This window comes from Aphidius gifuensis, linkage group LG1, assembly GCF_014905175.1.
Source record: "Aphidius gifuensis isolate YNYX2018 linkage group LG1, ASM1490517v1, whole genome shotgun sequence".
NCBI classification, from domain to species: domain Eukaryota; kingdom Metazoa; phylum Arthropoda; class Insecta; order Hymenoptera; family Braconidae; genus Aphidius; species Aphidius gifuensis.
The window spans coordinates 7,511,179-7,532,768 of record NC_057788.1 but is presented as its reverse complement, the minus strand read 5'-3'; the positions used below and the strand labels follow the sequence as shown (position 1 = coordinate 7,532,768).

The following is a 21,590-nucleotide window of genomic DNA, read 5'->3' as shown; positions in this document are numbered from 1 at the left end:
GGTATAAATCTTGAAATGATAAATGAAATATTGGAAAATATTGTCAAGAAAAAAATTGAAGTTAAAAGTATTAATAATAAATTTACTGGATTAAATAAAATTAATAGTTTGACTAATAATATTGATAAATCATTTAATAAACGTGATACTTTATCAACAATTCAGGTTTTAAAGTAAAAATTATTTATATATTTATTTAAAAATATAGTTGAAATTTGTTGATATTAATTTTTCTTTCGAAATATTTAGTAATTGATTTAATAAAATAATAATTAATAAGAAAGTTATTGATAATAATGAGGATTTTTTTTTTTTACAGACAAATTCATTTGCAATTTGGGGTGATTGGTTATCATGCAACGAGAAATCATGGAATTCAATTGACAGTTTCTGTAATGACATTATTTTTTCTAACGATTGAATTTTCATATGACATATATTTTCTATGGCTCTCTCCAACAGTTCCATCAGAAATAAAATTTCAACGAGCTTGTATACTTATTGTTTGGATTTCAACACAAACTTATGGATTCATTTGTATGAATCATATTTGTGATGCAACAGTAACAGAGGTAATTATTATTATGCTATAAATTTAAAAAATTTCATGTATTTATTATTTCAGTACAATCGAACGAGTGAAATTATTCATAGAATCGAAATAAACAATAATAATGAAGAATATCGAAATGAAATACGTCAATTTTCAATTCAAGTGACTCAAAATCAATTGTCTTTTAAACCATGTCAATTATTTACATTAGGCTATGGTTTTGCACGCAGTGTAAGTTATAAATTATATTTCATTTTTTATATACAACCAATAATATTATAAATAAAAAATTTAATTTTCAGTTTATCACGGCAGTAACGACAAATCTTATAATCCTCATTCAAATGAGTGACATATCACAGTAGTTGATTTTTCTTTTTTTTTTTTTATCATCGAAATTAAATTACTTAAATTAATAATGATTATATATTTTTTTGTGTATCATTCTTTACAAAACAATGAGTGTAATATTTTTATCAGTGTTGTGACTATCATCATAAATTAACTATGTTTAAATAATGATAACGAATATTTATTTTCCCCAAAATTCGTATCAAGAAAATTAATTTAAAAATTTATATTAATCAAAGCAATTTCAGGCTTTCAATAGACAAGTTAAAAAAAAATAAGCAATGGCAAGAATTTTAATAAATTCAATTGTATTATACTTGGTTGCTTTTATTTATGGTAAATATTATTATTTGTTTAATTATTATATTATTAAATTTTGATTATGTAAATTAACAAAAAAAATATTCAACAGATGTAAATGGAAAATTATCAAATAAACTTGTTGGTGGTCATAATGTTGTTATCACTAGTCAACCTTTTCAAGTATCTGTACGTATTTATGATAATCATCATCTTTGCGGCGGTTCTATAATCACTCCATTGCATATATTAACATCAGCAAGTTGTGTAACATCTGATGTTAATATTATTTACGGTAATCTCAAAGTTTTATCTGGGACTAGTGATAATAATAACTTTAATAATTTTGGTACACTCAGTGATGTTGCTCTTGTTATGATTCATCATGGATATTCACCACGTGATTTTTGGGCCAACGATATATCCATATTAAAAGTATGATGATAAATTAAATAAAAACTTATGTTAAATATTTAAATATATATATATTTTTTTATTAATTAAATTTTTAAGTTGACACAAAGTCTATATTTTTCACACACACGTGGACAAATAAATCCTCCTGAAGCATTAGTTGCACAAACATTTCGACTTCAAATGATTGGATTTAAATTATCTAATGGACATATTTCAAGACTTCCGGTTTCATTTATTTGGCATTTTCAATGTAAGGAAGTATATCGTCTTATGACTCTTGGACAATCGTGCATCAAACCAACAAAGAAATCAGATAAAATTAACGAGGTCATTATTTATATATATAATAATTTATTATTTTTTTTATTTTTAAATTATTAATTGATTTATTTAAATTATTTTTTTATTTAAGGGTGATGGAGGTAATCCTGTTCTTTCAATTTCATCTGGATCCTTTGTTGGAATTGTATCTCTTATTACAACATCACCAAATGATCCAACAGTAATCACAGATTTATTTGGTTTCTATGACAAATGGATGAAACTTACAATTGAAAAATTTTAAAAATATGTTAATTTCAATTGATATATGATGATCTAAATAATAAAAATACCATTTTTAATTAATAAAAAATTTTTTTCTCTCATATTAACTTGAAGATTCAAACTGCTTATCAAAATTTTATTTTTCATGTTTGTTTTATGATATGATTTGATGAAAAAAACAAAAAATAAAAAATCTTCGTATATTGTTTGAGTAAATAAATAGTTTTTTGATTTTTTAAAATCATTTTAAATCACAATGCAAAATGACGAAAAATTTATCAATTACGTCATTGGCATTTTCAATAATCAATTTTTGAATTAAGAAACAACCGATTTACATTTTGATTAAAAAAATATATATATATAATTTAACATAATTTATATAACTACATATTGTCTATTGAGCTATATCAAACTACAAACAATAATAGGTAAATAAAAAATTATGAATAAATGAATAATGAATATATATTTTTTTGTGTATCATTGTTTACAAAATAATGAGCATAATATTTTTATCAGTGTTATAACTATTATCATAAATTGAATATGTTTAAATAATGATAACGATTATTTAGTTTTCCCAAAATTCATATCAAGAAAATTAATTTAAAAATTTATATTGATCAAAACAATTTCAGGCTCTCAATCGACAAGTTGAAAAAAATTGATAATGGCAAGAATTTTAAAAAATTTAATTGTATTATCCTTGGTTGTTTTAATTAATGGTAAATATTATTATTTGTTTAATTATTATATTATTAAATTTTGATTATGTAAATTAACAAAAAAAATATTCAACAGATGTAAATGGAAAATTATCAAATAAACTTGTTGGTGGTTCCCATGTTCTTATCGATAATTATCCTTTTCAAGTGTCTATACGTATTCATGATGATCATCATCTTTGTGGTGGTTCTATAATCACTCCATTGCATATATTAACATCAGCAAGTTGTGTAACATCTGATGTTAATATTATTTATGGTAATCTCAAAGTTTTATCTGGGACTACTGATGTTAATAATAGAAATAATTTTGGTACACTCAGTGATGTTGCTCTTGTTATGATTCATCATGGATATTCACCACGTAATTTTTGGGCCAACGATATATCCATATTAAAAGTAAGATGATAAATTAAATAAATACTTGTGTTAAATAATAATATATATATATATTTTTTTTTTTTTAATTAACTTTTTAAGTTGACAAAAAGTCTATATTTCACATTGACACGTAGACCAATCAATCGTCCTAAAGCATTACCTGCACAAACATATCGTCTTCAAATGATTGGATTTAAATCATGTAATGGATTTATGTCGAGAATGCTGGTTTCATCGCTTTTTCAATTTGAATGTAAAGATAGTTTTGCACCATATGGTATAATTAACTTTGGACAATCGTGCATCAAACCAAAAGAAGCATCAGATCAAATTACCGAGGTCATTATTTATATTTATATAATAATTTATAATTTTTTTTCTTTTTAAATTAATGATTGATTATTTCTATTTTGTTTTATTTAAGGGTGATGGAGGTAATCCTGTTCTTTTAATTTCATCTAGATTTATTGGAATTGTATCTCTTATTACAACATCACCAAATGATCCAACAGTAATAACAGAATTATTTGGTTACTATGACAAATGGATGAAACTTATAACTGAAAATTTTTAAAAATATATTATGTTCATTTCAATTGATATATGACGATCTAAATAATAATAATATTCATGTTTAATTTAATCAAAATTTTTTTTCACTCATATGAACTTGAAGATTTTAATTCAAACTGTTTATCAAAATTTTGTTTTTTCTTGTTTGTTTTGTGATATGATTAGATGAAAAAAATAAAAAATCTTCGTATATATTGTTTGATTTATAATTTTGCCATTCAAAATAGACAAAGTAAATAAATAGTTTTTTCATTTTTAAAAATCATTGTGATATTTCTACATTACATAATTTTTAAACAAAATAATCAAATCATTTTTCTGTTCAATGATGATATTTCTTTGATTATTTAAAATTATTTGTTAATATTTTTTTAAATCACAATGCAAACTTATAAAAACTTATCAATTTATATTTTTTTATAATTAAAAATCAACTACGTCATTGGTATTTTTGATAATCTATTTTTAAATTAAAAAACAATCTATTTACACTTTGATGTAAAAAAAAAAAGTAGATATAATTTAACATAATTTATAACTACACATTGAGCTATATCAAACTACAAACAATGATAGGTAAATAAAACAATTTTTTTTAAAAACTCATCATAGAAAAAAAATACAGTAAAAATAAAAAATATAAAGCTGATAATATCACAGTTGTAGTCAAGCTGTTGTACAACAATGTTGTGTTTTTTTATTAATTTTTTGTTATTTTTTTTATTAAATATTACTGGTAAGTTATTAATTTAGTCTATTTGATTTATAAAAAACAAGATTTCAATTTTAATAATATATTTATTTTTAAATAAATCAAGTTGGAGATGGAAAAAAAGCTAATAAACTCGTTGGTGGTATTGATGTTGATATTGATGATTATTCATTTTATGTAAGCTTACGTCTTCATCATAATAATATTTGTGGTGGATCTATGATAAATGAAAATCACATACTTACAACTGCCAGCTGTATCACACTTGGAAAAAATATATTTCTTAGTAATATTGAAATTTTAATTGGAAGTAATGACATCATTGGTTTTGATGCTGTTGCAAGTTTTCATGATGTTTCACTTGTTATTATTCATCCAGAATACAAACCAGTTGAATTTTGGAAAAATGATATTTCTATTTTACGAGTAATGAGAAATATAAAAATTAATTTGTTAATTATTTAATTTGTTATTGATGTGATTATAATTAATTTTTAATATTTTTGTTTTTCAAGTTGTCAAATGAATTACAATTTAATAGACAAGTTGTATTGCCGTCAATTGAATTTCTTTATGAAAGATTTCATCTTGAAATTATTGGATGGGGAAAACCTCCGTTACCATTTTACATTGAACGTTTAGAAAAATTAAATGTATATTCAATTTTACGAACAGAATGTTCAAAATATTTTCGATCAGGTTACATTCTTTCGCCAGGACAATCTTGTATTTTACCAAGCATTCCAGCAGCTTCTTTTATAAAGGTATATTTATTTTTATTTGTTATCTGAATTATTGAAAAAGAAATTGACATTTTTTTTTTTCTTTTATTTTATAGGGGGATGGAGGTAATCCAATTATAACAGTTAAAGAAAATCATATTGTTGGAATGATCTCTGCGATTTCAATTTATCATCCAAATTTAGCAATATACACAAAAGTTATTGTTTATGTTAATTGGATTAATGACATGATTGAAAATTATTAACATCATGATGATGTTTATTTTATTTTTTTTAAATTGATATATGCATTGTTATTGGAATTATGATATTGTTGGTGATTTTATGAAATTTAAATAAATATATACCAAAAGATCAAAAATATTATGATTTTTATTGCTTTTTTTTTAAATTTAATTGGTAGTTTTTTTTTTTTAATTAAATAAACAATATGTAATTTCAGGCCAAAGTTTCATTATAAATTTTTATCAAAATTAAATTACTTGAAATAAATTATATTTCATTAATTTTATAAATAAAATATTTAATTTTCAGTTTATCACGGCAGTAACGACAAATCTTATAATCCTCATTCAAATGAGTGACATATCACAGTAGTTGATTTTTTTTTTTTTTTTATCATCGAAATTAAATTACTTAAATTAATAATGATTATATATTTTTTCGTGTATCATTCTTTACAAAATAATGAGCGTAATATTTTTATCAGTATTGTAACTATCATCATAAATTAACTATGTTTAAATAATGATAGCGAATATTTATTTTCCCCAAAATTCGTATCAAGAAAATTAATTTAAAAATTTATATTAATCAAAGCAATTTCAGTCTTTCAATCGACAAGTTAAAAAAAAATAAGCAATGGCAAGAATTTTAATAAATTCAATTGTATTATACTTGGTTGCTTTTATTTATGGTAAATATTATTATTCGTTTAATTATTATATTATTAAATTTTGATTATGTAAATTAACAAAAAAATATTCAACAGATGTAAATGGAAAATTATCAAATAAACTTGTTGGTGGTTTTAATGTTGACATCACTGGTTATCCTTTTCAAGTGTCTGTACGTATTCATGATGATCATCATCTATGTGGTGGTTGTATAATCAGTAAATTCCATGTACTAACATCAGCAAGTTGTGTAACATCTGATGTTGATATTATTTACGGTAATCTCAAAGTTTTATCTGGGACTAGTGATGGTAATAATAGAAATAATTTTGGTACACTCAGTGATGTTGCTCTTGTTATGATTCATCATGGATATTCACCACGTAATTTTTGGGCCAACGATATATCTATATTAAAAGTATGATGATAAATTAAATAAATACTTATTTTAAATAATAATATATATATATAATATATATATATATATTTTTAATTTAATTTTCAAGTTGACAAATAGTCTACATTTTACAATGACGCGTAAACCAATAGATCCTCCAAAAGTATTGCCTGCAAAAACATATTGTCTTCAAATGATTGGATTTAAATCATCTAATGGACGTATTTCAAGAATTCCAGTTTCAACACTTTGGCATTATCGATGTAAGGATATTTTTGGAGCATATGGTCTTATTACTCTTGGACAATCGTGCATCAAACCGAGAGAGACATCAGATCAAATTACCGAGGTCATTATTCATATAATAATTTACAAATTTTTTTCTTTTTAAATTATTGATTGATTATTTCAATTTCGTTTTATTTAAGGGTGATGGAGGTAATCCTGTTCTTTCATTTGCATCTGGATCCTTCATTGGAATTGTATCTCTTATCACAACATCAGCAAATGATCCAACAGTAATCACAGAATTATTTGGTTACTATGACAAATGGATGAAACTTACAACTGAAAAATTTTAAAAATATGTTAATTTCAATTGTTATATGATGATTTAAATAATAAAAATATTCATGTTTAATTAATATACTTTTTTTTTCCTCTCATAAATTAATTTCAAGATTTTAATTCAAACTGTTATCAAATTTTTATTTTTCATGTTTGTTTTATGATATGATTAGATGAAAAAAACAAAAAATAAAAAATCTTCGTATATTGTTTGAGTAAATAAATAGTTTTTTGATTTTTTAAAATCATTGATTTCAAAAATGATGACATCAATTATTTAAAATTATATGCACTTTTTGTTATTATTTTTTTAAATCATAATGCAAACTGAAAAAAAAATGATCAATTGATCAAAGAACATTGATATTATTTTTAATTTAATATAATTTAAAATAAATTACGTCATTGGTATTTTTAATAATCTATTCTCTAATTGAAAAAAAACTGAATATAATTTAACATAATTTAAAACTACATATTGAGCTATATCAAACTACAAACAATGATAGGTAAATAAAAAATTATGAATATATATTTTTTCGTGTATCATTCTGTACAAAATAATGAGCGAAATATTTTTATCAGTATTGTAACTATCATCATAAATTAACTATGTTTAAATAATGATAACGAATATTTATTTTCCCCAAAATTCGTATCAAGAAAATTAATTTAAAAATTTATATTAATCAAAACAATTTCAGTCTTTCAATAGACAAGTTAAAAAAAAAAAAGCAATGGCAAGAATTTTAATAAATTCAATTGTATTATACTTGGTTGCTTTTATTTATGGTAAATATTATTATTTGTTTAATTATTATATTATTAAATTTTGATTATGTAAATTAACAAAAAAAATATTCAACAGATGTAAATGGAAAATTATCAAATAAACTTGTTGGTGGTCATAATATTCATATCACTAGTCAACCTTTTCAAGTGTCTGTACGTATTTATGATAATCATCATCTTTGCGGCGGTTCTATAATCACTCCATTGCATATATTAACATCAGCAAGTTGTGTAACATCTGATGTGAATATTATTTACGGTAATCTTAAAGTTTTATCTGGGACTAGTGATGGTAATAACTTTAATAATTTTGGTACACTCAGTGATGTTGCTCTTGTTATGATTCATCATGGATATTCACCACGTGATTTTTGGGCCAATGATATATCCATATTAAAAGTATGATGATAAATTAAATAAATACTTATGTTAAATATTTGAATATATATATATTTTTTTTATTAATTAAATTTTTAAGTTGACAGAAAGTCTATATTTTTCACACACACGTGGACAAATAAATTCTCCTGAAGCATTACTCACACAAGCATTTTCATTACAAATGATTGGTTTTAAATCATCTAATGGACGTGTTTCAAGAATGCCGGTTTTATCAATTAAGCGTTTTCATTGTAAAAAAATTTTTGGAGCATATGGTTTTATGACTCTTGGACAATCGTGCATCAAACCGACAAAGGAAACAGATGAAATTCACGAGGTCATTATTTTTACCATTATTTATACCTTATTGTATATATGATAATTTATGATTTTTTTAAATTATTGATTGATTATTTTAATTTGTTCTGTTCAAGGGTGATGGAGGTAATCCCGTTCTTTCGATTTCATCTGGATCCTTTATTGGAATTGTATCTCTTATTACAGTATCACCAAATGATCCAACAGTAATCACAGAATTATTTGGTTACTATGACAAATGGATGAAACCTATAACTGAAAAATTTTAAAAATTTGTTAATTTCAATTGATATATGATAATCTAAATAATAAAAATATTCATGTTTAATTAATAAACTTTTTTTTTCCTCTCATAAATTAATTTCAAGATTTTAATTCAAACTGTTATCAAATTTTTATTTTTCATGTTTGTTTTATGATATGATTAGATGAAAAAAATAAAAAATCTTCGTATATTGTTTGAGTAAATAAATACTTTTTTTATTTTTAAAATCATTGTAATATATTTTTACATTATTACGTAATTTTTAAACGCAATAATTGAATTAATTCTCGGTTCGATTATGATAATAATTCAATAATATTGTTGGTGATTTTATAAAATAAATATATACTTTTACTAAAAACTAAAATATATAATCATTCATTATTAATCATTCATTTATTTATTTATTAACTATTTACGTATATAATTATTTCAAATATAAAACTCTACTTTGCGCCATATTTTTCTTATCGACTGCACATATTAAACTGTTTTTTTCGAAAAAATTAAGATGTCACTTTCGAATCGTCAGCCATTTTCTAACCTCAAAGTGTTTTCTATATTTTTTTCTGTAGAAATTATCATCTGGAAGTTTTTTGAGAATAAAATCTCAATCGTTGTTAAATAATTAAAAATATAAATATCGGAGAGATATAACATTATTAACAATGTCTGGAATTACTAAAAATTTGCTACTTGGTAAGTTGATATTTATGAACTCTTATCTCTAAAAATTTATACATTGTTACGCGTATATTTTTTTTTCTTGTTTCAATCAGATTTTGATTGTCAAATTTCAATGTAATCTTATGTAACTGTTTTTATTAATTTTTAGGAAATGGTTTCAAAAGATGGGCTTATAACCTTTCGGGTTTTAACAAATACGGTTAGTAATATTAATATGCATTTATAAATAATTAATTCTAACAATGATAATATTTTTATTTAATCGAAAAAAAATTGTATTAACAGGTCTCAGATATGATGATTGTTTGTATGAAAGTCCAGTAGTCAAAGAAGCACTTCGTCGTCTTCCTCAAAAACTTGTTGATGAACGTAATTTTCGTATTATTCGTGCAATGCAATTGAATTGTAACAAAGTTATATTGCCAGAAGAACAATGGACAAAATTCGAAGAGGTAAATACATCAATACAAAATAATTAAAACAACAATTTTAATAATATTTTATATATTTTTATCAGGATGTTCAATATCTCAGACCCTACGTTGAAGAAGTTGAACGAGAAATCAAAGAAAAAGAAGAATGGAATAAACAATAAATTCCTTAACTCGTAATTAAAATTAGCAGAATAATAATTGAAAAAAAAAAAAACAAACAAACAAACAACAACAAATCAATCAAACATGTAAATTATTATTACTTGTAAATTATAAAAAGATAATAATAATTAATTAACAAATACATGTAAAAATTTATTGATTAAATATATAGATAACTCAAAAGTATCAATAGCAATAGTCAAATAGTTAAATTAATTTTCAAGGTAATTTATTAATTGATAATAATAATTATTTTTTGTTTTAATATAGCTTTGATTTTTGTCATCAACAAGATATTTTAAACACGTGGATAATTTTTATATACAATCACACACTTGTACAAAGCAAGTGAACAATGAAATATATATGTCCTCTGGGACATTGAGAGAGGGTTTACGATCAATATCACTACCTCCCACAAGTTTTCACTAAATGCACCCACATCATGTTTGTATGTTAAAACTATTCGCAGTTTCATCCCTCCATTGGTGCAATTTTTGTCTAGTATATATGTTATCTAAATTATATTTCATCATAAAATCTGCAAATTAATTTAATTTTTTTTTTTTATTTTAGATTTATTTAAATATCAATAATATATTTTTTTTATTTTTGTTTTACATATAAATTGAATGATACTTTATCGAAGATACCGAGGAAATAGAAATTCTCATAGCAAATATGAATATAAAGGTACCAGTTGATTTTATTATTAATATATATTTTAATTAATTTATTTCATTTTTAAATTAAACAAGTTGTAGTATATCTTGTCAAACAAAAAAATTAATGTCAATTAAATTTATTAATTGTGTTATTAGGATTTTAATTGAAAAGAAAAAACAATGGGCTTAATTTACAGATGCAGCAGACGAGAATGCTCAGCCTTTCAACAAGAACGATGCTGAGGCTAAAAAATTTTAGAGTTAAAATCAAGTCACATCTTTATCAAGTCCATTTAGCATGATAATCTGACTATTTTTTTTTTTCAATCAATATTAATCAAATTTCAAAAAAATATATATTTTTAATCTGAATAATTATTATAAAAGATTTAAAAACCAGTGAGACATGAATATAAATTCTGGTGCTATGAATAATACCAACTACCTCCCCTACATGTACAAAATAAAAATCATTGAATATAGATTTGATTTTACCATCATCAAGATATAAGATTAATGAAATTTTTAATTGATTTAAAAATAATTAAGTGACTGTATATTTGAATGGAAAAAAAAACATAATTATAAATTCTTCAAAGTGTGAAGCTGTATATAACTATTATACCCAAGTGAATTATCAAATTAAAAATTTAAATTAGATAAAAAAAAAAGTAGATTGAGAGAGATCAGAAGAGACTTAGAATTAGAATCAAGAAATTTATTAAGTTAAAATATAGAATTGAATAGAAAATCAAAAATGTCTTTGGCATATGATGAAAGTTTACTATGGCTGGTAGTACTAGGATTTATGGTTGCATTTGTGCTTGCATTTGGAATTGGTGCAAATGATGTTGCCAATAGTTTTGGTACAAGTGTTGGTGCTGGAGTATTGACTGTATTTCAGGCTTGTATATTAGCAACAATATTCGAAATTGCTGGTGCTGTTTTAATTGGTTACAAGGCAAGTTTTTTTTTTTTTTCTAACTTTACATTTTAATTATCTTAAATATTCACTTGAACTGCTTGATGATATATCTCATGAGTCATTGTGACACACTTGAATGTACAAATCTTGAAAATTCAATAAAGCCAGAAATACAATTAGATATCTAGGTATTTTTCAAGTCAATAGAAATAATAATAATCATAGAAAAAAAAAAAAAAAAGAAAAACCAATATTTACAGCTGTACATTATTGATTAAATTTTAAAATTTCCAATTACATTATTATTTGGAAATTAAAATAGAAAAAAGATAATAATTATTAATTTATATTTATTTAGGTATCAGATACAATGAGAAAAGGAATTCTTGATGTTAGTTTATACATTGGACATGAAAAAGAGCTTATGGTTGGATCACTTTGTAGTCTAGCTGGTTCAGGTATATGGTTACTTCTTGCAACAGCATTAAAAATGCCAATATCTGGTACTCATTCAATTGTTGGTGCAACTGTTGGTTTTTCACTCATTTGTCGTGGAACAGCTGGGGTAAAAAAAAAAAAATAAACAAATCATTCAATCATAAAAAAACAAATTAATTAATTGTTAATTTAAAAATAATTTACAGGTAAAATGGATAGCATTAGCAAATATTGCAGCATCATGGTTTGCAAGTCCACTTTTATCAGGACTTGTATCAGTATTAATATACTGGTTAATTAAAAATATAGTATTAAAATCAAATAAACCAATTGAACAAGGTTTACGAGTCCTTCCAATTGTCTATGGTCTTACTGTAGCAATCAATATATTGTCTGTCGTTCTTGATGGACCAAAACGTAATTAAAATATCAAAAAAATAACATAAAAAAATTAATTATATAAATTTAATTTATAATTTTATTTTCTAGTTTTAATGCTTGAAAATATACCATGGTGGGGTAGTTTAATATTAGCAACAATAATTGGTATAATATCATCAATAATTGTTTATATATTTGTTGTACCAAAACAACGTAAAACAATATTAAATATTAAAAATAATAACATAAATGAAAATTCAACAAATTTATGTGTTTGTGATAATAAAAATGAAACAACTGTATTATCTGTTATTGGTGAAAATTCTGTGCCTTTAACAGTATCATCAAATAAAAATAATAATAATCATGATGATGATAATAATATAAAGCCAACATTGAGAGGTAACACAAGTGCAAGTCCATTATTAATGATACAAAATGATAATGATAATGAACATGATATTGTTATTGATGATAATAATGATACAAATTTATCAATTGAAAAATTATTTTCATTTCTTCAAGTATTAACTGCTGCATTTGGTAGTTTTGCACATGGTGGTAATGATGTTAGTAATGCAATTGGACCATTAATTGGTTTATGGGCTGTTTATGCTGAAGGTTCAGCAAAACAAGAAGCTGAAACACCATTATTAATATTACTTTATGGTGGTTTTGGTATTGCTGCTGGTTTATGGATATGGGGTAGAAGAGTTATACAAACACTTGGAAAAGATCTTGCAACAATAACACCAATAACTGGCTTTACTATTGAAGTAAATTTTTATTATTAATATTTAATATTTTTTTTAATATATAATAATATTATTTTAATTTATTTTTAAAACACAAGGTTGGAGCTGCAGTAACTGTTTTACTTGCAAGTAAAATTGGTTTACCAGTATCAACAACACATTGTAAAGTTGGATCAGTTGTTTGTGTTGGTTGGGCATCACAGGGTGGTGATAGTGTATCATGGAAATTATTTCGTAATATTGCTTTTGCTTGGCTAATAACTGTACCACTTGCTGGGGTATTAAGTGCTGGTTGTATGCTTTTTATGAAACAATTTGTAGAACTGTGATTTTATTTTTTCCATTGCTTCGATATAATATATATTTTATTTTAAGACAAATAGTATTGTATTTAAAAGATATATATATTAAATAAATTTGTCAATAAGATAGTTATTATGAAAATATCGCCATGACTCATGCTGAGTTGGTTGTCAATAAAGTTTATTGAAAAGTATAAATTAATTGTTGAATGGAAATATTTTTCTTTCGTCTTTTCTTCATCTTTTGCCAACTTTTTTCATCCACCATTTCTTTGGCGAAATTTTCTCTAAACTTGAATCATATAAAACATATTTAAAAAATAATCGTTAATAGTTTTAATAACAGTTCTTCTTTTTTTTTTTTTTTTTTTTGTTACTTAGCAACCTTGAAGTTTGAGATTAATCAATAACGAGTTAATATTTCTGATGCACGTGTTATAAATAAATAGTTTTTCTTTTATATATTTTTTGTATATTTTATATAAAATTTATTAAAATGGAAGATGTACCACAATTACCTGGATATTCATTTCGAGATTACAATGTAAGTATTTTTTTAATTAAATAAAAATGTTGAAAAATAATATAAAATGTACAACTATGAATTACTTTTTTTTTAAAGCTACAAGATTTTAAGTTAAATCCAAAATGTAGCTATTTAAATGGTCATCGGTTTATCAAAGATTCTTGGTGTGGTGTTGGAAAACGACCAATTGATGTTATGTCCAGTGCTTATTCTCCAGAAAATCCAGAAGCTGTCGAGTATATTAATATAATTTCATTAAAACAATATAGGCAAACGTTGGGGAAAAATAGACACTTGAAAATTATAATTAAATTATTTAATATAGTTTTTTTTTTTTTTCAACATTTTAATCTTTGAAAATTTATATATTTAAAAATAAAAAAAAAAGAGCAACACTATAAAACTCAAATGAGACCACAATTAATATGTAATAATTGATAGAAAAAAAAAAAAAAAAATTATCAATTTTGTATGCAAAAAAATAGGAAAAAACATTATTTATTTTTTTCAATTTTCATTAATCAAAAATTAGCATATTGTGTCAACTTAGCACACTGAGTATTTTTTACTTTGTTTATTATTATTATCAGTACTTATTTATACAATCATTGAAACATGAAATTTTTTTTTTTTTAATTTTAAAAATTAACAAGTATGTGTGTCTATTTTTCCCTGTAAATTTAACTCCACGTTTTGCTATATATTATTAGAGTAAATGTAAATTATTAAATAGAAAAAAAAAAAAAGGAAATGAAAATAAATGTAATATTTATTTTAGCTATGATCCTTCATTGACTTATGGAAGATCAAAAGGCTATCCAAAAAGACAAGTTATACCTCACTATGTATTATTTGCTCAAAAATGCTTGAATTTTAAAGCATTTTTTCGTCAAAGTGTTTATAATTCACCAAGTGAACATCATCGTATTCGCCATGTTAATATAATATATTTTTTGGAAGATGATACACTTTGTGTTATTGAGCCACCAGTTGATAATTCTGGTTTTCAACAAGGTAAACTTGTTAGACGTGGTAAAATTCCTAAAAATCAGGATAACGATGTTTATCATTGGAAAGATTTAAATGTTGGAATAAACATAGGTATTTATTAATTCAAAAAAACAAAATGAACAATCAATAATTTTGTTTAATATTTATTTTAGAAATTTATGGTGTAACTTATCATACAGTTGATTGTGATGCATTTACTAGAGAATTTTTACTAAGTCAAGGAATTGATATTGGTGATAAAGAGGATCCACCACCTGATGCTTATACTCAAGATCGTTTATCAAAATTATCAATAACAAAAACAATTAAAAAAAATACAAATTCAAATGCTGAAGATTCACGTAGAAAATTTTTAGAATATGATGGAATGGTATTGACATTTAATTCAACATGGAATGATGATTATTATCAAATATTATATTTTTTAACTGATGATACAATATCAATAAAAGAATCACCAATTATTAAAAATGGTAAAGATCCATGTAAATTACTTTTAAAAAAAACTAGAGTACCTAAAAATTGGAATGATCTACCTGATTCATATCCAAGAATTTATCTTGAAAGAAGTGATGAAGAAGTTGTTGAATATTATTCACCATCTGATTTTAAAGTAATTTATTTATCAAACAAATGTATCAAATTTAAAAAAAATAATGGCTAAATATTATCATTAATAATTTACAGATTGGTGAGACAATTTTTATTTTTGGACGACGTTTTTTACTATTAGATTGTGATCAATTTACAAGAAAATATTATTGTAACATGTTGGGTCTTGAACAGCCAGAAAAAATACAATATAATACTGAAAATATTAAAAATGGAATATGCCAAGGTATTGCAACAAATAATAAAAATAATATTTGTAATTTTAAAAAATCAAGAAATACAAATAAAGAAGATGTCATAAGAAAATTATATAATCATCAAAAAAAATTAAGATATAAAATTAGCATGGCTGCAGTACATCCAGATGACATTGATCGTGAATTTATAATGGAATATAGTCTAGGTGATGGAACAATAAAAATAAATGAAATTGGAAAAAAAAATTCTGGTAGAATTGGTGGATGTTTTTTATCATCAATGCTTGTACCAAAAAAAAATATAAAAATTGATAATTGTGATGAAGAAATACCAATTTATTATACACCAAATGATTTTTTAATTGGATCAAATATAAATATATTTAATCATCATTTTTTAATAAATGATGCTGATGAATTTGTACATCATTATGTTGAAAATAATAAAGATAAATTTACACCAGAATTAGTTAAAAATATTCAAGATTATTTTACAAATAAAAAATATAAAATTATTCAAGATAATAAAAATGATAATAAAATTCAAGATGATAATAAAATTACTAAAAATAATATTGTTATTGAGCCAATTGTTCATCCATATCCACAAGGTAGACTTCCAAAAGGTAAAATATGCTCACAATGTGATGATATTAATAATGAACGTCGTAAAATTACCTGGTCTGATCAAGTACAAGTTCCATGCACTCTTACAAGTGGATGAATTCAACGAAAAAAAAATAATAATTTCGATTTCATCCAATTTTGTATTGTATAAATAAAAAATAAACACTTTTTTCTTTCACTTTATCCCATTTTATGTAGACATTGTTGTATATTCATTCATAATATTAATAAAAAAAAAAAAAAAATAGATTAAAAAAAAAAAAAAGAATTAGTTATTTTTTTTTTTTTCTTTTGCTATCGTATTCTCTTCCTGCACAAAGTGCAATTACATTTTTTTCTTTTTTTTCCTTTTCATTACACATGATAAACATAAAAATTTTCTTTACTCACAATTCGTTATTATTATTATTATTAATTCTGTTTTTTTTTTTTTTTCATTCAACTGTTACTTTATTATTATTGTTATTTTAATTTTTTTTTTAAATTCATTTTTGTTATTAACAGCAACAGGCACTGAGTTTAAATTGTCCATTGAAGCATCAACACCTTTTCTCGAGTGTCTTTTTTTGTTTTTTTATTAAAATCATTGTTAATAATAATTCACTCTATGTATTTGCATAATTAACTTTTTAATTAAAAAAAAAAAAAAAAAGATTTTTTAAAGTTAAAAAAAAGAAAAGTTTGTCAAGCTAAGCTTAATATTTTTCTCATTAGAAATTTATTATTTGTTTTTTTATTTTTTGAATCATTAGGATTATTATTCATTAGATGAATATTTTTTTTTTTTATTTACTCATTGAGAGAGAGAGTGATTCTGGGAGTATCTAGTGATCACACTTGTTTTTTTTTTATTAATTTCGCGGATTTAATATATTTGTGTGTTTTTTAAAATCTTGTTGTAAATGATTATTAACAGTTTTAAGATCTAATTTAGATCTATTGCTAGTGACGAGATGGAGGTGGACCTCTTCCTCTACCACGACCACCACCATCACCTCGTCCACCACCATCACTACGTCCACCGCCATCACCACGTCCATCCTGAAAATTGTAATGATCCTTGAAACAGTGTGTCAGCAGTGTTCAACTTAATTCTTAATAATAATATACGCTGAGACAATTTTTTCGTTAATGATAAATTGATATTATATTTATAAAACAATCGAAATAATTTAAATGTAAAATTGTCTCAGCGTTTTTATGAAAATGAAAAATAATAAAAACTTACTCTGCGTTGATGATGATGATTATTATGTGAATGATGATGTGAATTATCATGTTGTCGTTGCTGTTGATGTCCTTGATGATGATGTTGTGGATGATGTTGTCCAGAATGATGTCCTTGATGATAATGATGATTATGTGGAATATTATGATGATGATTATGTGAATGTTCTCTATCACGATGATGCATATCACCAGATGAATGATGTGGTCTACCTCTATGACCAGAATTTGATGATGATGATAATGACGGTGGGGGTGGAGGTGGTGGTGGTGATGATGGTGAATGTTGTTGTTGTTGTTGACGATGCATACTTGGTGGAAGCACTTTACGTTGATCTTCTTCAGCTTGACGTTTTTCATAATGTCCAAAATCATCAAATATACTTGTTGAATGACGATAAGAATGTAATATACGTAATACATTAATACCCTGTGTATGTGGTACTTCTTGTGCATCACGTGAATTTGTAACTGATTTATTTTCATTATTTTCTAATTTAATATGACGTAATTGTACATTTGGTACGTCTTTAACATATATCCAACGTACACGAAATTGTCCTTTCCATTTATCTTGTGACCATACTGAACTATTTGAATGATAATCAACTGGTGATACCATTTGTGCCATACCACAAAAATGTCCAGATCCATTTACAGAAAAAAATAAATATAATGGTGCACCTTCACGATTAGCTTCTCTAAATGCTTGATCAAGACGTTTATTACCATGCTCAGTACTACACCATATTTCATATTTTATTGATCTATGTATATCATCCTCAGAATATGATTTAATAACAAAAAATTTTGCACCAGGTGCTGTTTGATCAAAATCTGGTGGATTATAATCATTTTTAGCTTTTGAATCATCAGTATTAGCAACTGTTTGAGTTGTTGATTGAGATGGTGATGATTGTTGTCGTTGATATTGCTTTAAAATAATTAATTTTATATTTTATAATATTTAAAAAGAATAAAAAAATAAATAAAAACCAATAGTTTTTAAAAATAATAATTTTTAATACCTGATGATGTTGTTGTGGTTGTTGTTGTTGTTGTTGTTTTTGTTGATGATGGTGTGGTGGTGACTGAGAGTCATGCTGATTATGTTGATGATTTTGATTCATTGAATGATGAATTTTTGGTGGACTTGAAGCTTGTTGATGTCCACCACTACCAATTTGTTGATGATGTCCTTGATTTGCTGATGTATTTTGTTGTTGTTGTTGTTGTTGATTTTGTGGTTGTGGTGATTGTTTTTCATGTTGGCCTTGATGGCTTCCCTGTTGTTTTTGTTGTTGGACTTGATTTTGTCGAGCATGTTGTTGTGGTTGCTGTTGTTGTTGTTGTGATTGGGGTTGAACTTGTCTTTGTTGACTTTGAGATCCTTGTTGCTGTTGATTTTGAGGATGAGCTTGTTGTTGTTGTTTTTGTTCTTCTTGATTAGATGGTAAACCAGATGATCCAGTTTGTTTCCAACCTGCTGGTGGTGCTCGTTCTCTTTGTATAACTGGTATTGGTGCAACAACTGGAGGTGTAATTTGTGGTGGTAATGGTACTTTTGGTGGTGGTGGTACTGATGATTTACCTTCACCCCATGTACCAATATCCATATTATGTTTACCAGGTATTATTGGTGGTGGTGGCATACCAGCTTTTTTTTTCATTCCTTGATTCGTTGGTGCTGGTGGTATTGGTTTTGCTGGTTGACTTGCAACACTTGCCCAAGTTATTTTTCTTTGTTCTTTTGGTTCTGTTTTATTAATTTGTCCAGTTGTTATATTTTGTTGTTCATGTCTTGATAATTCACCAATTGATAAACCTTGAACACCTTGATCAACTGTTTTCATTTCACCACCACCACCACTTGTACTTGTACCACCACCACCACCTTGATAACCATCATTACTACGTGGTTGTGGATAATAATCTTCATATCTTGCTTTACGTGGTGTACCCCAAGCATTAAAATCACCATTACCAGGAAAATAATTAAATGCTGGTTGACCAAAACCACTATAACCACCACCAGCACCAGTTGGAAACATTTGATCCATTCCATATGCATCATGTGATATTTGTCCTCCATAACCAGATAAAAATGCTACTGATTCAGTACCATTTGACCATGTACCATCACCAGCTCCAAATGTTTGATAAGGAAATGATGTACCGGCATAGTAAGGATATGGCTCACCAGTTCCAACTTGATAATTTGAATGATGTTGTGTATTATTTCCACCACGCCATGAATCAAAATTTGTGCTGTCATCCCCAGCATGATCACCTGGCTGTTGTTGTTGTTGTTGTTGTTGTTGTTGTGGTTGTTGTGCCTGATGTTCCTTAGGACCATTGCTCGCTATATTTATTTTATACAAATAAACAAATACATGTCAATATAACTTTTCATTCATATGTCAATTTGACAGTTGACATAATAATACAAAATAATAAACAAAAATATGTTTTTTATTTTGATTAATATAATTACCCTGATTGTTGGCTTGTCCTTTCATCCGCTGCATTCCGTAGCATACAAAAACAGTTTAATCTTAATATGTATAGCTCCTTGATCTCCAATGACGCCAAAGTAGTCCAATGATTTTTTGTCAACGAGTTGTCAAAACTAACCTGATCCGGCAAAGTACCTGCCAAACTAGTTGACATAACCTGTCACAAATACAAGACAGGGGTTCTTTCACCCTGTAGATGATCTTCAACTACTATATTTAATTATTTTTTAACACCAAAAAAACTATCAACACTTTTTAAATCAACAACTGTACTTTGATTTATTCTTGAGTCAATTTTTTTTTTATTTTTTGCTTTTTTTTTTAAACACTGTTATTATTCTATTAAACAATATCTATTTATCAATTGTTGTATGTATTTTTTTTTTTTTTTTTTTGATGACGTTGATGTTGGGCACGTCAATTGAACAGATGAAAATAAAATATCATAACAAAACAATTATTTAAAATTGTGATAAATAATTGATTTCTGAAGTTTAAATATTGATATTTTTAAACAAACAATTAACAATATTTTATGATGTTTTTAAATGCTTTTTAACAACTCAAGTTGTATCCTTCTCCCTCTTGATAAAAAAATGAAATTCCCCCGGCTTGTTGGTGTCTGATACAACACACACTCTCTTTAATCACGTTCCACTATTTAGAAAAATAATATTAAAAAAATATCAAAAGAAAAAAAAAAAAAAGGATCAACTCCAAATGCTTTATCACCGTAATTTAATAAAAAATTAAATCTTTTATTAAATGCAAAATAATAAATGTTAATTAAACATTAATTTTCAATATTTAAAATATTATTTATAATAATTTTTATTATTTATTTGATTATTTTAAAAAATATATGACCGCAGGATATAAAATTGCGTGACGTACACTGACCCCCTGTTTTATTATTTTTTTATTTCTCTGTCGAACAACTTCGGCATTGCCAACCCACTCACTGTCAAGATCAAATTATAAATATATTTATAATTTTCATAATTTTATCATTGCAAAATTATCAATATTTATAATAATATTAATTCATTAATAATTGTTTTTAAAAAAATTCATAAAAACATACCTTTTTTATGTTGCGGTTTTTTTTAAATGTTAAAAATAGATATTGTTTTTCTTTTTTTATTTTTTATGAATAAAAATATAAAATCACTGTCTGTTGTCGTCTTGCCGGCTTCTTTACGCCT

At 24.7% G+C, this 21,590-nt stretch overlaps 5 protein-coding genes across 7 annotated transcripts; 4 read left to right on the top strand and 1 right to left on the bottom strand.

Annotated features, from left to right (window-relative positions):
• Window positions 1-4,418: 4,418 nt before the first annotated feature.
• On the top strand, window positions 4,419-5,549 carry LOC122847916 (trypsin-like). Its single transcript, XM_044145772.1, has 4 exons — window positions 4,419-4,425; window positions 4,668-5,013; window positions 5,103-5,325; window positions 5,400-5,549. The coding sequence occupies exons 1-4, from the start codon at window positions 4,419-4,421 to the stop codon at window positions 5,547-5,549; spliced, it is 726 nt and encodes a 241-aa protein (XP_044001707.1).
• Window positions 5,550-9,442: 3,893 nt separating this feature from the next.
• LOC122847501 (cytochrome b-c1 complex subunit 7-like) lies at window positions 9,443-10,401 on the top strand. The gene is made up of 4 exons (XM_044145239.1): window positions 9,443-9,619; window positions 9,756-9,806; window positions 9,893-10,059; window positions 10,125-10,401. The coding sequence occupies exons 1-4, from the start codon at window positions 9,589-9,591 to the stop codon at window positions 10,200-10,202; spliced, it is 327 nt and encodes a 108-aa protein (XP_044001174.1). The 5' UTR covers window positions 9,443-9,588; the 3' UTR covers window positions 10,203-10,401.
• A 98-nt stretch (window positions 10,402-10,499) lies between these two features.
• On the top strand, window positions 10,500-13,940 carry LOC122847500 (sodium-dependent phosphate transporter 2). Of its 2 annotated transcripts, XM_044145237.1 has the most exons (7): window positions 10,500-10,707; window positions 10,780-10,896; window positions 11,066-11,829; window positions 12,152-12,358; window positions 12,438-12,648; window positions 12,721-13,388; window positions 13,466-13,940. In XM_044145237.1, exons 3-7 carry the CDS (start codon window positions 11,626-11,628, stop codon window positions 13,694-13,696), a joined length of 1,521 nt encoding a protein of 506 aa, XP_044001172.1. In that variant the 5' UTR covers window positions 10,500-10,707; window positions 10,780-10,896; window positions 11,066-11,625; the 3' UTR covers window positions 13,697-13,940. The 2 variants fall into 2 exon arrangements, with proteins under 2 accessions (XP_044001172.1, XP_044001173.1); XM_044145238.1 differs by having other exon boundaries at window positions 10,500-10,896; window positions 11,025-11,829.
• A 155-nt stretch (window positions 13,941-14,095) lies between these two features.
• Window positions 14,096-17,199, top strand: LOC122847499 (EF-hand domain-containing protein 1-like). Its single transcript, XM_044145236.1, has 5 exons — window positions 14,096-14,213; window positions 14,292-14,431; window positions 14,974-15,296; window positions 15,359-15,819; window positions 15,894-17,199. Exons 1-5 carry the CDS (start codon window positions 14,166-14,168, stop codon window positions 16,737-16,739), a joined length of 1,818 nt encoding a protein of 605 aa, XP_044001171.1. The 5' UTR covers window positions 14,096-14,165; the 3' UTR covers window positions 16,740-17,199.
• LOC122847497 (YTH domain-containing family protein 3) lies at window positions 17,063-21,584 on the bottom strand. Of its 2 annotated transcripts, XM_044145231.1 has the most exons (5): window positions 21,470-21,584; window positions 20,364-21,042; window positions 18,898-20,231; window positions 17,871-18,803; window positions 17,063-17,701 (listed from the first exon to the last, which is right to left on the bottom strand). In XM_044145231.1, exons 2-5 carry the CDS (start codon window positions 20,395-20,397, stop codon window positions 17,585-17,587), a joined length of 2,418 nt encoding a protein of 805 aa, XP_044001166.1. In that variant the 5' UTR covers window positions 20,398-21,042; window positions 21,470-21,584; the 3' UTR covers window positions 17,063-17,584. The 2 variants fall into 2 exon arrangements, with proteins under 2 accessions (XP_044001166.1, XP_044001167.1); XM_044145232.1 differs by lacking the exon at window positions 21,470-21,584 and having other exon boundaries at window positions 17,483-17,683; window positions 20,364-21,418.
• Window positions 21,585-21,590: the final 6 nt, after the last annotated feature.

Bases quoted from the DNA above. Each gene is read 5' to 3' on its own strand.
- LOC122847916 (XM_044145772.1), top strand. The intron at 5,014-5,102 runs GTTAATTATTTA...ACAATTTAATAG, and splicing joins AGAAATATAAAAATTAATTT to ACAAGTTGTATTGCCGTCAA. The intron at 5,326-5,399 runs GTATATTTATTT...TTTATTTTATAG, and splicing joins CAGCAGCTTCTTTTATAAAG to GGGGATGGAGGTAATCCAAT.
- LOC122847501 (XM_044145239.1), top strand. From the start codon at position 9,589: ATGTCTGGAATTACTAAAAATTTGCTACTTG. The intron at 9,620-9,755 runs GTAAGTTGATAT...ATTAATTTTTAG, and splicing joins TACTAAAAATTTGCTACTTG to GAAATGGTTTCAAAAGATGG. The intron at 9,807-9,892 runs GTTAGTAATATT...TTGTATTAACAG, and splicing joins TTCGGGTTTTAACAAATACG to GTCTCAGATATGATGATTGT.
- LOC122847500 (XM_044145237.1), top strand. From the start codon at position 11,626: ATGTCTTTGGCATATGATGAAAGTTTACTATGGCTGGTAGTACTAGGA. The intron at 12,359-12,437 runs GTAAAAAAAAAA...AATAATTTACAG, and splicing joins TTTGTCGTGGAACAGCTGGG to GTAAAATGGATAGCATTAGC. The intron at 13,389-13,465 runs GTAAATTTTTAT...TTAAAACACAAG, and splicing joins TAACTGGCTTTACTATTGAA to GTTGGAGCTGCAGTAACTGT.
- LOC122847499 (XM_044145236.1), top strand. From the start codon at position 14,166: ATGGAAGATGTACCACAATTACCTGGATATTCATTTCGAGATTACAAT. The intron at 14,214-14,291 runs GTAAGTATTTTT...TTTTTTTTAAAG, and splicing joins ATTCATTTCGAGATTACAAT to CTACAAGATTTTAAGTTAAA. The intron at 15,820-15,893 runs GTAATTTATTTA...AATAATTTACAG, and splicing joins ATTCACCATCTGATTTTAAA to ATTGGTGAGACAATTTTTAT.
- LOC122847497 (XM_044145231.1), bottom strand. From the start codon at position 20,397: ATGCAGCGGATGAAAGGACAAGCCAACAATCAGG. The intron at 20,232-20,363 runs GTAATTATATTA...AAATAAATATAG, and splicing joins AGGACAAGCCAACAATCAGG to CGAGCAATGGTCCTAAGGAA. The intron at 17,702-17,870 runs GTAAGTTTTTAT...CACTGTTTCAAG, and splicing joins ATCATCATCATCAACGCAGA to GATCATTACAATTTTCAGGA.